The sequence below is a fragment of the Phascolarctos cinereus genome, unplaced genomic scaffold (assembly GCF_003287225.1).
Source record: "Phascolarctos cinereus isolate Bilbo 61053 unplaced genomic scaffold, phaCin_HiC Scaffold_4;HRSCAF=312, whole genome shotgun sequence".
Taxonomy (NCBI): Eukaryota; Metazoa; Chordata; class Mammalia; order Diprotodontia; family Phascolarctidae; genus Phascolarctos; species Phascolarctos cinereus.
In genome coordinates, this window is record NW_027555847.1 from 360,053,923 (window position 1) to 360,067,927 (window position 14,005).

General features: G+C 37.1%; 1 protein-coding gene across 4 annotated transcripts in view; it reads left to right on the forward strand.

Moving 5' to 3' along the window:
• Positions 1 to 14,005, forward strand: part of ZFR (zinc finger RNA binding protein) — a 76,517-nt gene that overhangs the window by 19,569 nt on the left and 42,943 nt on the right. For all 4 annotated transcript variants that reach the window (XM_020995247.2, XM_020995220.2, XM_020995238.2 and 1 more), the window contains 3 exons: positions 48 to 330; positions 1,378 to 1,522; positions 3,229 to 3,447. In XM_020995247.2, the coding sequence (XP_020850906.1) occupies positions 48 to 330; positions 1,378 to 1,522; positions 3,229 to 3,447 (647 nt within the window). The remainder of the gene's footprint in view (positions 1 to 47; positions 331 to 1,377; positions 1,523 to 3,228; positions 3,448 to 14,005) is intronic.

A 14,005-nucleotide genomic window follows, 5' to 3' on the forward strand; every position in this document is an offset into this window, starting at 1 on the left:
ATTAATATTAAATGGGGTTAAATTTATTTTTCCATTCTGTAACATAGCCAGCAGCCAGCTTCGGGTGTAGCCTACTCTCATCCAACTACAGTTGCTAGCTACACTGTCCATCAGGCTCCAGTAGCTGCTCATACAGTTACTGCTGCCTATGCACCAGCAGCCGCCACAGTTGCAGTTGCCAGGCCTGCTCCAGTAGCTGTTGCAGCTGCTGCAACAGCTGCTGCTTATGGAGGTTACCCCACCGCTCACACGGCAACAGACTATGGTTATACCCAGAGGCAACAAGAAGCTCCACCTCCACCACCTCCAGCCACTACACAGAATTACCAGGTAAGAAAACTGATGCTTTTGAATCATGGACAAGAAGAATTGGAAAGGGCCTTAACTAGGATAACTAGTTAAGCTCCAAGGCCTATTGTCTTCAGAATCATTAGGGATATAAACCGTGGAAGCCATTGGAGAGGTTTTGTGTAAAAACCTGTTCTGCTTTAATTTAAGGACAGTGTTCAATCTTATGTGTACATAAAGAACAGTTCATGAAAATCTTTCATGTATTTGAAAATAAATAACCAGGTTGCCACTTAGCCTACTGTTTAACATAAGCAAAACCCAAACCCCTTGAATATCTTTTTTGTAAGATTAATTTTTCATATCTTGGATAATTTTGATCTCTCATCTAGACCTCTCCTACTTCAGTATCCTTTTTAAAGTGTGGTATAAGAAATATGTCAATCATCCATTATATTTGCCATCAGGTATTTGAAAATATACTGTTAATAACTAATTTTTCATTTCCATGCACAGGTTTGTTTATTGTTTAGTTTGTGAAGCTATAGTCTGATATGCCCAAAACATAAATTTTAAAAAATCACAAAAGGAACTTTGCCAAAAATAGCCATAATAAGGATCTCAAAGAGTTTTATACATTCTGGAAAGGAATATTAGATTGTGGTGGGGGAGTGTGGAGGAAGAGTGAGGACTGCATATGCTTTAGAAAAGTGATTTGCATTTGCATCATTAGATAAACAGCAAAAAAAATTGTAGATTGCTCACAAATCTTCATTGTATATGTTTCTATAGGAGATGATTTAAATTGTTTATGAATAGATCTGTAGTCTAATTCGTGTATACTGAATAGGCAAATTTGACTTTTAATGTAGTCATTTTGTTTTTTCCGTGACCAAATCTCATTGATAGGACCTATATTGATGGACTTCGTGATGAATTCAGTTCCAGGTGTTATAATGAGTTCTTGTGTGTACTCATTCTGATTTTGTTTTCTTTTATCAACGTTTTCTGGTAAACTTTGCTCTTTGCTTTGTCACCACCTTTTGAATATTTTCTTGTGACAAGATTTTCTCATATTCATTTTTAAAGGACTCATACTCATATGTGAGATCTACTGCCCCTGCTGTGGCTTATGATAGTAAGCAGTACTATCAACAACCAACAGCAACTGCCGCTGCTGTAGCTGCTGCTGCTCAGCCTCAGCCTTCTGTTGCTGAATCCTACTACCAGACAGGTGGGTTGGGTTAAAATAACTTTCTTAATGTAAAGCATTGTACTATGTACAATTTGTTGGGGGCTCCAACTTTATCTGTGAAGAGATCTGATTTTTAATGCTATGAAGATCCCTTATTTTTGACTTCTATCACAGAAGAGATGACTTGAATTTCATAGAAGGTCCAAATTGGCAACTTCTAATCATACTCATCATACCTCTATAAATGTCTCAGATATAAAAAGGGGACAATGTCTTTGACTTTTAGCCATGCCCTTTTTTCTTGCTAGAAGTAAATCTATAAGAGTAACAGCTGAAATATTAGCTGTTCCTGTGCTTAGTTATTTAGGGACCCCTTTGGTAATATTTTGTTGGTTCCTACTTTATGAATCTCTTGCTTTCAGTTATTTTTTCTCCCCAAAACTCAGTTTTACTCAAATTCCAAATACAGTTCTAGTGGTTTATATTACTGTCCACAGCAGAAACTGTCTCCAAATGAGTGTGCCTGTCTGGAAATTGGAAAGTAGGATTTGTCTAAATGCAGAGAAATTTGGTTTATGTTTTTAAAGACATTGGTGTTAACTTTCAGACTTTTTTTTTTTGAGCTCACAATGATATAAGCAGTGAAATCAATACTTAGGGTTTTCTTCTGAATATAACAAATTGATAAGATAAAGTTTCTTAAAAACATAGTTTATCTGACTTTTCTAGTATTGACAGTTCAGTTAACTTTTATTTTGCTACAATGTTCTGTTGCAAAATGATACCATTTCTAATGATAATATTTGTATAGCTGTGATATTACAGAGCCTGAGTTGGTAGATTCTACCTATGCTATTTATGTATCTAGTCCAACCTGTACTTGGAAGAGAAATTTCCAATAGGTGTATCTCAAACTTTTTGCTTAAAGGCCTCTTTTGAGGCTGCATCCTTTACTTTTGGAGCAGCCCATTATACTTTTGACGTAGCTCTAGTGGTTAGAACTTTTTCCTGAAATGGAACCTTAAAGTTACCTTCTGCAACTTCTACTCCTTCCCAGTTCTTCTCTCAGGGGCCAAGCAAATCAAGTCTTTTTTCTTTTTCTTTTTTTTTTTTGGTGAATTAATCGGGGTTTAGTGACTTCCCCAGGGTCACATGGCTAGTAAATGTCAAGTGTCTGAAGCCTGATTTGAACTTAGGTCTTCTTGGCTCCAAGGCCAGGGCTCTATCCACTGCGCCACCTAGCTGCCCCCAAATCAAATCTTAATTCCTTTTCCACATGACAGCCTTTCAAATACATGGTCAAAGCTGTCACATCCCCTAAAAATTTTTTCTAAGCTAAATATTCCAGGTGCTTCAAGTTACTCTTATTTAACATGGTTATTTGCTTCCTTACCATCCTAGTCACTTTATTCTGTACTCATACCAGTTTGCCAAAGTATCCTTCCTGAAATGTGCCTTGAATAGTACTTAAGAGGCAGAGTATATATAGATATATAGTAAGGCTATAATTTCCTTTGTTGTGGTCATTCTCCTGATTGAGCCTAATACTGTATTACGCTTTTTACTTATTTTTAATTCACATTTTAGATGGTATATAAAGAAGGATTTTGCCTCTTGTGGTATCATAAAATCTCTTAATTGTTATGAGCATGCTCATGTTTTTGTACTTGTAGTGATAAAGGTTTTTTTCTTCTATTTAATGGTTTATCTAATATCTAATATCCCCCCTTTCCCCTTCTGTTCAGCTCCTAAAGCAGGGTATAGCCAAGGTGCAACTCAGTATACTCAAGCCCAGCAAACTCGGCAAGTGACAGCCATAAAACCAGCCACACCAAGTCCAGCAACAACTACTTTCTCCATATATCCTGTATCGTCCACTGTACAACCAGTAGCAGCTGCAGCTACTGTAGTGCCATCCTATACCCAGAGTGCTACTTATAGTACCACTGCAGTCACTTATTCTGGTAAGTATGATATATGGTCGTTTTAAATTAATGGTTAAACAAATTAAAATCTTTTGTTGTCACAAATATAAGTTTGTTCATGACATCGTGTTCTGCTATACAAATCAAATAGTAAAGATAACTATTATACTCTATAAATATAAGATGTTAGTGGTAATGTTGTAAATTGTGACAGAACATAACTCTTCCCAGTAAGAGAAAAGTTCAGAGACTTTGTATATGGTGACTAGATATCAAAAACTTGCTTTTGTTGTCGTTCTGTCCTTTATGAATGGTAGACAGCTACATAGATTTGGAAAAATGGGACAACAAAAACTTAACCTATTGTGTTGCCAATAAGGGAAAGCTATTTAAAAGGAGAGTAGCTGTCATTTTAGGGGAAAGGAAGTAGAAACTAGGTGGTGAGTAGATGAAATAATGTAAGAATGTGAGATAATTACCAACTTACACCAGCCTTGTATCTAGACTTTGGATATCTTGCTTTACTATGCTCATTCATCCTATTTTACTTATGCCTAACCTGGGCATCTAGGTGGGGCGGTGGATAGAGTGCCAGGCCTAGAGACAGGAAGACCTGAGTTCAGATTTGGCTGTAGACACTTGCTATAGCTGTTTGATCCTGGGCAAGTCACTTCATCTTGTTGGCCTTAGTTTCCTCATCTGTAATATGAGCTGGAAAAGGAAATGGCAAAACCATTCCCGATATCTTTGCCAAGAAAGCCTCAAATGGAGTCACAAAGAGTTAAACACGATTAAAACAATTGAACAACCACCACCACCTTTGGTTAGCATCACAAGGTCTTAGACTTGGCTGAGACTTCAAAGGCTTTCTAGTCTAATCGGACCAAACTAAGAATACTCTAATATGGTCATTGAGTCCCTGACCCAAATCCCTCAAATAAGGTGGTGAAGCAGCTTCTTTCATTTTGGAAAGTTCTATTTGTTAGGAAGTTTTTCCTTATATCTAATCTAAATTTGGTGATCTGGAATTTCCATTCATTGTTTCTGGTTTTGCCAAGTAAAATAAGTCTAATCCTAATCCCTCTTCCAAGACAATTATTTGCACATTTGAAGACATCTATCATTGTATTCCCTAAATTTTGTCTCCTCAGTCTAAATATGCCCAGTTCTTTCACTTAGTTAACAAAGGGCATGTTCTTTACTCCTTTCACAATCCTAGGAGCCCTCTTTGGACATGATTCGGACTATCTTTGTTAAAATGGAATGACCAATACTAAACAGAAGGTTCCATTGTGTCCTAACAAGGTCAAAATATATCAAAACTATTGCTTCCTTTATTCTGGTAACTATACCTCTCAGTTCACTAGCTTTTTTTGGCTGCCATGTCAAAGATTGCTATTCACTAAAACTCCCTGAATCCTTTTCCAGATGTATTATTCCCTAGCAATGCCTCTACCATAGTGTAGTTGGGAGGTTAACCGAAGTATAGAACTTTGCATTTATCCTTGTTAGATGTTTGATTTAGCTTAGTCCATCACTATTTTTTTTTAATTAACTCATTCATATCTTAGCTATCACTCCACATTTTGTCATCTGTAAATTTAATAACTGTGTCATTTGTCTTCAGATCGTTGATAAAGCTGTTAGATAGTACAAAGGATCCATGTCTGTCTCCTTTCAACCAGTTTTAAATCTAACTTTGCTGTATGCTGTCATCTAGCCTATGTCTCTTCCTCATCCACAAACATAACAGATGAGGCAAATATGCAAATCTACAGCATTCCACCAGCATAGTTAATCTCCCCAAAAAAGAAATTGGTAAATTTAGTGTAACCCAACCCATAATGGCTTTTAGTGATTACTACTTCTCTAAGTATTCACATGTAATTTCCATAGTAATGTGATGTAAAATTTTTTTAGGAATAGAAATTCTAAGCTCCTTTGTAGTTTTCAGAGTCATCCTCTTCCCTTATTTGAACATTAGGATATTTGCCCTTCTGTAGTCCCATGGCATGTCTTTTTATCTCCAAGGTCTTGCAGATATCAGCAGCAGCACTGCATTTGCCTTCTGGAATATCATATTCCATGCTCCTCCATCCTTAATGCAGAAGCTGCTAAATCCTGTGTAATCCTAACTGTGACTCCATGCTGTTTGAATTATTTCTTTCCGACTGCTTTCTCCTTGACCTGGTAGTTCTGGAATTTGGCTATAGTGTTCCTGGAGGTTTTCATTTTGGGATCTCTTTTAGAAAGTGTGATCAGTGGCTTCTTTCAGTGTCTCTTTTACCCTTTGGGTCTAGGATATTAGGCAGTTTTCTTTGATAATTTCTTGAAGTAAAATTTCTGCATCCTTTTTTTGATCATGGCTTTCAGGTAGTCCAGTAATTCTTAAATTATCTCTCCTGGATCTATTTTCCAGGTCAGTTGTTTTTCCTCTGAGATAGCTTACATTTTCTTTATTTTTTTTTCATTCTGTTTGTTTTATTTGATTGATTCTTGATATTCTCATGTAGTCATTAGCTTTCACTTGTTTAGTTCTAATTTTTAAGGAGTTATTTTCTTTTTGTTTGTTTGTTTGTTTTTTGGCTAGGCAGTTGGGGTTAAGTGACTTGCCCAGGATCACACTGCTAGTAAGTACCAAGTGTCTGAGGCTGGATTTGAACTCAGGTCTTCCTGACTCCAGGGTCAGTCCTCTATTCACTGCGCCACCTAACTGCTCCAGGAGGTATTTTCTTCGGTTAGATTTTTTACCTCCTTTTCCATTTGATCAGTTCTGCTTTTTAAGGAATTCCCCCCTCCCCCCCAAGTAAATTTTTGTACATCTTTTTCTATTTTTTGGTTGTTCCTTCGTCAAAATGTTGAGTCTTTTTTCATGATTCTCTTGCATCATTCTTATTTCTTTTCTCAATTTTTCTTCTTTCTCTTTTATTTGATTTTTAAAGTCCTCTTTGAGTTCTTCCAGGAGTTCTTTTTGGGCCCAAGATTAATTCTCCTTTTCACTTGAGGCTTTGAATGTAGTTATTTTAACATTGTTGTCCTCTTCTGAATCTGTGTTTTATCTTCCCTGTCAGCATAATTACTTTCAGGTTCTTTTTTAATTTTTTTTGTTCATTTTTTCCAGCCTATTTTATTACTTTTAAAGTTGAGCTCCTAGGATGGAGGGGCTGCTGTCCCAAGCTCCTCATGCCTGGGGCTGCAGGCCTGGCTGTTAGTCTGCTATTGTGTAGGTGCCACAGGGGGCTGGTGCTGTGTCAGGGCCACATGGGGCCTAACCACTTGCCTGGTGCTGTGGTCTGTGGCAGGGCTCATGGGGGGCTTGGTGCTGCTCTTAAGATTGCCGGGAGCAGGGATGGGGGGATGGGACTGGCCTCTCACCTGCTGCTGTACCAGGGCCACAGGGCCTTCTTCACTGACTTACATTGGGGCTCAGGACCTCTCAGGACCTTTCTGAGGCAGGGCCTGTAGCTGGCTTGCCTGGATGTTTCCTGCTTTGGACTGTGCTCTCCTTTTACCTTAGTGAAACAGACCTTTCCTGTTGATCTTCCAAGTTGTCTTGGGCTGGAAAAATCACCCTATCTTTTTGTTGGTTCTTCTTTTGCAGAATTCATTTTGAAACTGTATTTTATAATTGTCAGAGGTGAATTTGGGAGAATTCAGGTGATTTCCTGCTTACTCCACCATCTTGCCTTCTGGAAGTCTATCAGCAGAACTTCAGCACTTATATCTGCTATTTTTTTCAATATTCTAGAGTGTTATTTGTCTAGACCTACTAATTAGAACTCATTGAAGGCATCTATATGTTGCCAGACCATGTCAATTTATTTGCGACTATTTTTGTTGTGTCTTACCCAATCCAAAGATTATTCTCCTTGGTAGAAACACTTGAAGCAGTGGCTTTCTCATTACCATCAGCCTCAGGGAGTAGTCCCATCCTTTCTTTATTCTGCCTCTTCCCCTAATGTAGATCTTTTTAAAACTACCTTTTAATTGTCTATGTAATTTATTAGAGCAACATGGTTTTAAATAAGGTTTTAGTGGCGCAGTGGATAAAGCACTGAGCTTAGTGTCAGAGACCCATCTTCAAGTCTAACCTCAAACACTCTCTAGCTGTGTGACCTTGGGCAGGTCACCAAAAAATAAACAAACAACAACAAAAATATCAATCTCTATTTGCCTCAGTTTCCTCACCTGTAAAATGGGGATAATAATAGCATCAACCTCACAGGGTTATTGTGAGGATCAGACTAGATAATGATTGTGAAGCACTTTGCACAATATCTGACAAACAATAGGCACTATAAAAATGCTTATTCCCTCCCCTTGGAGTCAGGAAGACCTCAGTTCAAATTTGACCTCAAATACTTGTTAGCTGTGTGATTCTGAGCAAATCATTTAACCTCACTTAGCCTAAATCTCCTGTTCTGTATAATGGAGATAATAGATAACCTACCTCCAAGGATTGTTGTGAGGATAAAATGAGATAAAATTTGTAAAGTGCTTAGCACAGTTGACTGGTACATAATAGATGCTATGAAATATTGGTCATCATTAATATTTATTATTATTATTAGTGTCATTATTACTGTTACCACCTTTAGCTGATTCTGGGCATGAGTGTTCATTACATTTTTAGTTGCTGTCTTCTGTTTTTTTATATAACCTACATTTTCCAGTGTGTCTCTCTACCCTTTTCCTCCCAGAGACCCATCTATAACAAAGAATGAAAAAGACTTAAACTTTTTTTTCATATGAAGTCCAAACTTATATGCTATATTCCATATTCTTAGTCCCCCACCTCTGTGAAGAATGGCATGTGGTTGTCTTCTCATCTCTTCTGTGGAGTCAAGATTGGTTATTATAATGTCACACCATCTAGTTTCACCTTCATTTCCATTTATGTTGTAGTCATTGTGTGTGTTGTTTTCTTGATTCTGCTCTTTTCACTTTGCATCATTTATATGTCTTCCCATTACATTTCTGTTCTTCATACAACACAGTTAATATTCCTTTATATTCATGTACAATAATTTTTAATCCTGACACAATTCTGCCATCTACTCCTGTATTCAATCTGACATTTGCCCTCCTATTTTTTATATAAGTTTTTTTTAATTTGAATTAATTTAAAAGTATTTATTTATAACTCCTACCCTAGGTGCTAAAGATAAAATATAAAGACTATTACAATTTCTACTCTCAAGTAACTTATATTCTAAGTGGGAGACAACAGGTACATATTTAAGTATGTAGTGTAAACATATAAAAACAAATGCAAATCAGTAGAAAATAGGGAGGGAAGGTTCTTGCATTTAGAGGTGGGGGAATGATTTCAGCAGAGGTTTCATGTAGAAGTGGGGCTTGAGCTCAGTCTTGAAAGAAGAGAGGAATTCTATATGTGTAGTTGTTTTTCCTCAGAATCATTTCTTGGTGTGTTTAGTATTTTGTTCCCAAAAGATTCTCGTCTTTATTGAACCAACTTCCCTACAAAATATTAGTCCATTTCTACCTACCTTTTTTTCCAACCTCCCCAAATTTAGTGTGCATGTTGATCTATATATGGCTTGCTTCTTCTGTTCTATAAAGAACTCTGTGGTAGTCACTGTCACCCTTCATTTCTTACTATTTTCTTAGTCAGAATTAGGTTCAAAATAAGTTCCCTTTGTTGTTTTCTTATTTTTATTTTTATGCTAAGTTTAACCACCCAAAAAGTATTTCTATATAAACGGCATAACACAAAAAGAAGATTAAATAGGAGACCTTGAATTGTCATTTCATGCAGCTTTTTTTTTGCCAGGGAGGAAGGGGGTGGAGGGTATAAATTCCACATATTACTGTCAGAACCGTTATTTGTGCTTCCTTCTACTCTTCTGTGCATTTAAAAAAAAGTTTTAGTGGCCTTTTTGGATGTTTTGCTGTTGCTAAGTGCTTCTCTTTCTTCCAGGCACCTCCCCTCATTAAAAACTAAGAGAAAGGGGGGAAAACTACCTGGTAAGAAGTAGCATAATCAAGTAAAATGAATTCCGCACAGTGGCCATATCCACCATGTACGATTCTTTTTACGCTTTGAGTCCATCTTCTTTCTCTGGAGATATAATTGGTCATTACATTGATCAGTTTTGGGGTTTTTCCACAGTTGTTTTTTAGGCAAAATGGTGGAGTAGAGGAAGCATTTAAGCCGAACTCTCCCAACATTCTCCTTCAGACCACTCTAAAATAATGCCTCAAATTGAATTCTGAAGCAGCATAGCCAATAAAAGGTCAGGGTGAGACATTTTTCTAATCCAAGACAACTTAGAAAGTCAGGAGAGATCTGTGACACTGGAATGGGAACTGGCCAGGAGCACAACCAGCAGTAATACCAACTATACAGCTTGGAGGTGGTGGTAGTAACTGCACTTTGGGGAGCTCTTGCTGCCCAGAGACAGTAAGGAGATTGGACAACTGGTCAGAAAGAGATCACAGGGTACTCCTGTCCTGGCACTGGGCACAGGACCGGAAGCTGTTTAGCAACTCTATTGCCCATTACCCTGTTCCAGGTCACAGTTCTGGGGTGTAGAGGAATGTGTGCAGTCACAGCAGAGTAGACTTTGATTGCAGTTCCAGATCAAAGGGAGGGGTGCTAGCACTTGTGGTTTCAAGGGAACAGGGCCTCTACCTGGACCTGAGTGCAGATGAGGAGAGAAGTAACCACACCTCTCCCTGGATCACATCACCTTGAAAGCAATGAAAACTTATAGACAACCTCCCTCCCTCCCAGAACTAGCTTTGAAAGCAGGTCAAAAAAGCCTGAAGCTAGGGGTAGTGGTCAGCGCCTACCCCAAGTAAGCAGAGCCCAACTTTAGCATAAAATTCAGCATCAAGAAATAAGCTGGAAAGATGTACAAAAAACCAACAAAATGGGAACCTGATCATAAAAAGCTACCATGGTGACAAGGAAGATTAGGACACAAACTCAGAAGACAATGCTGTTTTTAAAAAAATCTTCAGGCAAAACCTCAAAGAAAAGTGCAGATTGGACACAAGCCAAACAATTTCTGGAAGAGCTAAAGAAGGAGATTTTCAAAAGAGCAAAAGAAAAATGATTTTAGAGATTAAGAGTAGTAGAGGAAAAAAATTTTTTTGCAAGGCAATCGGGGTTAAGTGACTTGCCCAGGGTCACACAGCTAGTGAATATCATGTGTCTGAAGCCAGATTTGAACCTAGGTCCTCCTGACTCCAGGGCTGGTGCTCTATCGACTGCACCACCTACCTACCCCTGTTCTAACATTTCTTACTGTCTCATATAGTCATTGATTACTGTTGGGTTGATTCCAGTTTTATAGTGTCTGTCACTTGAGTAAGGTTTACCACTTTGTCTTTCTAAGCTATTCTTCCATTATTTCCTCTAGACATTTTATTTCATTTTTAAATTTCTTACATCGTTCTTCTAGGTATTCATATAATCCTTGTAGAAAATCCATTTTTCCCCTTAAGTCTTTAATCTTCAAACTGCTTTTCAGGGGATGCTTTGATTTGATTTTTTTAATAACTAATAGCTCAGCTATTCATAAATTCAGTCATACTGTATGTAAACAGAGTCAAATTGCAAGTTGGAATTCCGTGTAGAAGAGGTCTAGCAGGGCAAAGACCAAAAGTTGAGGAGGTATGTGGGAACCAGTGAGAAGAAACGTGTTGGACTGAGGAAAGAAATAATGTGAGAAAACCTTTATAAAGAAGTTTTGCCCAGTTCATTTTCTATTTGTACTTATCTCCATTGTGACTATCCTCCCCAACTGCATACCTCCCTTTCAGACTTTATTTGCATAGTCACATTTTGACATACATACACACGTTTACTTTATACATAAGCTCATGTTTATTTTTTTCTGGATTTAGAGAAGAGATATACCTTACCATTAGACAGTTGTTTATATACAATTGGTCATGGGTTCAACATATATAAACCTAAACAGCAACAAATTAGAGGAGAGAGATGCTGTGTTAAAAAAAATAGAGTATCTTACTTGTAAAGAATAAAAGATGTCATTTTATGTTTATGTTTGAATGGCATATAAATTGATGGGGGAGTAAGGCAGGAGGGTAGGGCTTGCAGGAGTTTTTCCCTTAGACTTGTGCTATATTAGTGTGAGGGAACTCCCTGGTGTAGAAGTGCCTCCCACTAATACAGATTGACAATTCCTGTGTAATTTATAGTTGTAGAGAGTTGCCCAGTATATTGAAAAGTTAAATGAATTGTGCGCTTACACAGCTAGTATCTATCAAAAAGTAGGACTTAATTTCAAGGATAATTATTTATGCAACAGCCATGATGTCTTTTAATATATAAGGCTTTCTTAATTTTTGCATATTTGAAGTAGTATAACATAATGGATATAGTGCTGGCTTTTGAATTAGTAAGACCTGAATTCAAGTCTTGCCTTTAACACATACTAACTATGCTACCTTAGACACATTATTTAATTTCTTGGGTGTCCTAGACATGGTTCTTTAAGACTGTAAATTATAGAGCTGCGTTTGTGAAAGAAATGCTTCACCTATCCAATAAAATCATAGGTCCAGAACAAAAAGAAATTATTTTTAGTATGTTATTTCCCAAGAAGAATACTGAGTTGGTGATTTATGGGAGTTTCGTGTCTTATTTTGTTTTGTTTTTGATGAAAATTACTTCCTAGTTATTGGTATGTGGGCTTCAGATGGAAAGATAAAATGTGACTTGCTATATAGATGGCTTTGAAAAGTAATTTTACCTGGTTCACTAAATAATTCCTACTATTATGAAGATTAAAATTTGGAGGCTGGGATCAATTCCTCCCTCCCACCCTCCAGTTTAGGGAATACTTAACCCCCCTTTAATTTGAGATTCCCTAAGGATGTCTATACCTAGTACAGGTATACAAAAATTGAAGGTCTGGTCACTGAATCTCTGTCTCCACTCTATTTCTCCTATCTCTAGCTAAAGAATTCATGGTAGTTGGACCTTTAGTTACAAAGCCCAAGCCGTCTTGTTTTTGTCAGAAACCCCAGTCCACCCTCCTTTCCAACTCATCAGAACATTTTTTAAAAGTGGTCACATGTCATTTTACAGATTTTCAACTACAGTTACAGTGCCCTATACAGTATTAGAAAGCATACCTCTGTGTTAAGTTGATGGAAATGTTTAAGATTGTGTGTGTGTCTGTCTGTCTGTCTGTCTGTCTCTCTCTCTCTCTCACCCCCCCAGGATTTTGCATTTAAGAGAATTTGTAGCCACATAAGCCAGTCTGAGAAAGTATGGGCTATCAATCTGGATGTGGAAGTATCCCCATTAAGCACAATTGGTATTCATTAAAGTATATTTGTACCTTCTGTGTTAGTGAATAACTGAATGTATTAGGCTGTGTGTGTACGCATATACACAGAATTGAGAAAGAGTGAATAATAGTTTTCTTTTGGTCAGTCCAAAAAAAAATGCAGAAGTTGTGTTTTGCTTTTGAACCTGTGGCATTCATTAGGATAGTAATTTTTATTCTTTTATATCAGACCATTTTAGGTATCTTTGATTGGTGGGCTCTCTCAATTTTTTCAGTATATTCTTTTCAGAGGCTTTCTACTCCTTCACATTTCCTGTTTTCATTTCTTACGTAAACAGAACCTTCCCTCATACTCCATTCTATTATCCAGCAACATAATCCAACAAACAAACCCGGTTGAGCTTTTATAAATCACTCACCTTCATATCATGTGGTTTCTTTGCCTTTCTAGGTTCAGGATTACTTGACTATTACTTCTCAAACTCTTACCTATCTCACCTTTTCTCCTGATTTATTTTATTTCTTGTTTTGATGGTAGATGAGATAGAATGATAGATTTCAAACATCAGAAAGGGCAAAACCAGGAGAATCAGATCTCTTTAAGTAAAAGGTATCTCCTTCCTCTTTGCTCTAGAAGCATTTCTTCTTTCCCTAACATATCTCTATCTCTCAATTCCCAAGAAAGAACTGCAAACCAAATATACTGTAAATTGTCAAGTTAGCAATTTTCACTTTTAGAGGTTTTAGGTTGTTAACAGAATTAAATATTATGGGGATGAATGAGTTGTTTTGATTTCAAGTAGACTTCTTAGTCACAAAGCCCTTTTGTCATTTAAAAGAAATTTTAGCCAAAGCTATCTTATTTAAAACAAAAAGATTATTCAGAGAGAGCTAACAGAATGTCATGGGAATGTCATAGGAGCTAGGACTTAGAATAATTATTCTGGAACCCTGTGCATTGTTAACCAGATAGAACTTATAGCGTCTGTTCAACTTGGGGACAAGGCAGAAAACCCTTGTTTTCTCTTGTTCCTTGATAATATTTTCAAAGCCATTATGACCTTTTCATTGTAATTAAATCCTTTACTTCAGGCAGGCCACTTCTCAGGCCCTCCACAAGCTTTTTATGTTGATTCATGCTTAACTGTATGCCTTCACTCATATTAAAGAGACCTTTCTCCCTGTTTAAATCTTACCCCTCCATCAAAGCTCAGCTCAAGACTACCATCTCTGGAGCTATTTTAATATTAATTGATGTACAAATTTTTGAACTCCTGTAGCCTATCTCAGACTTTGCCATTTGATTG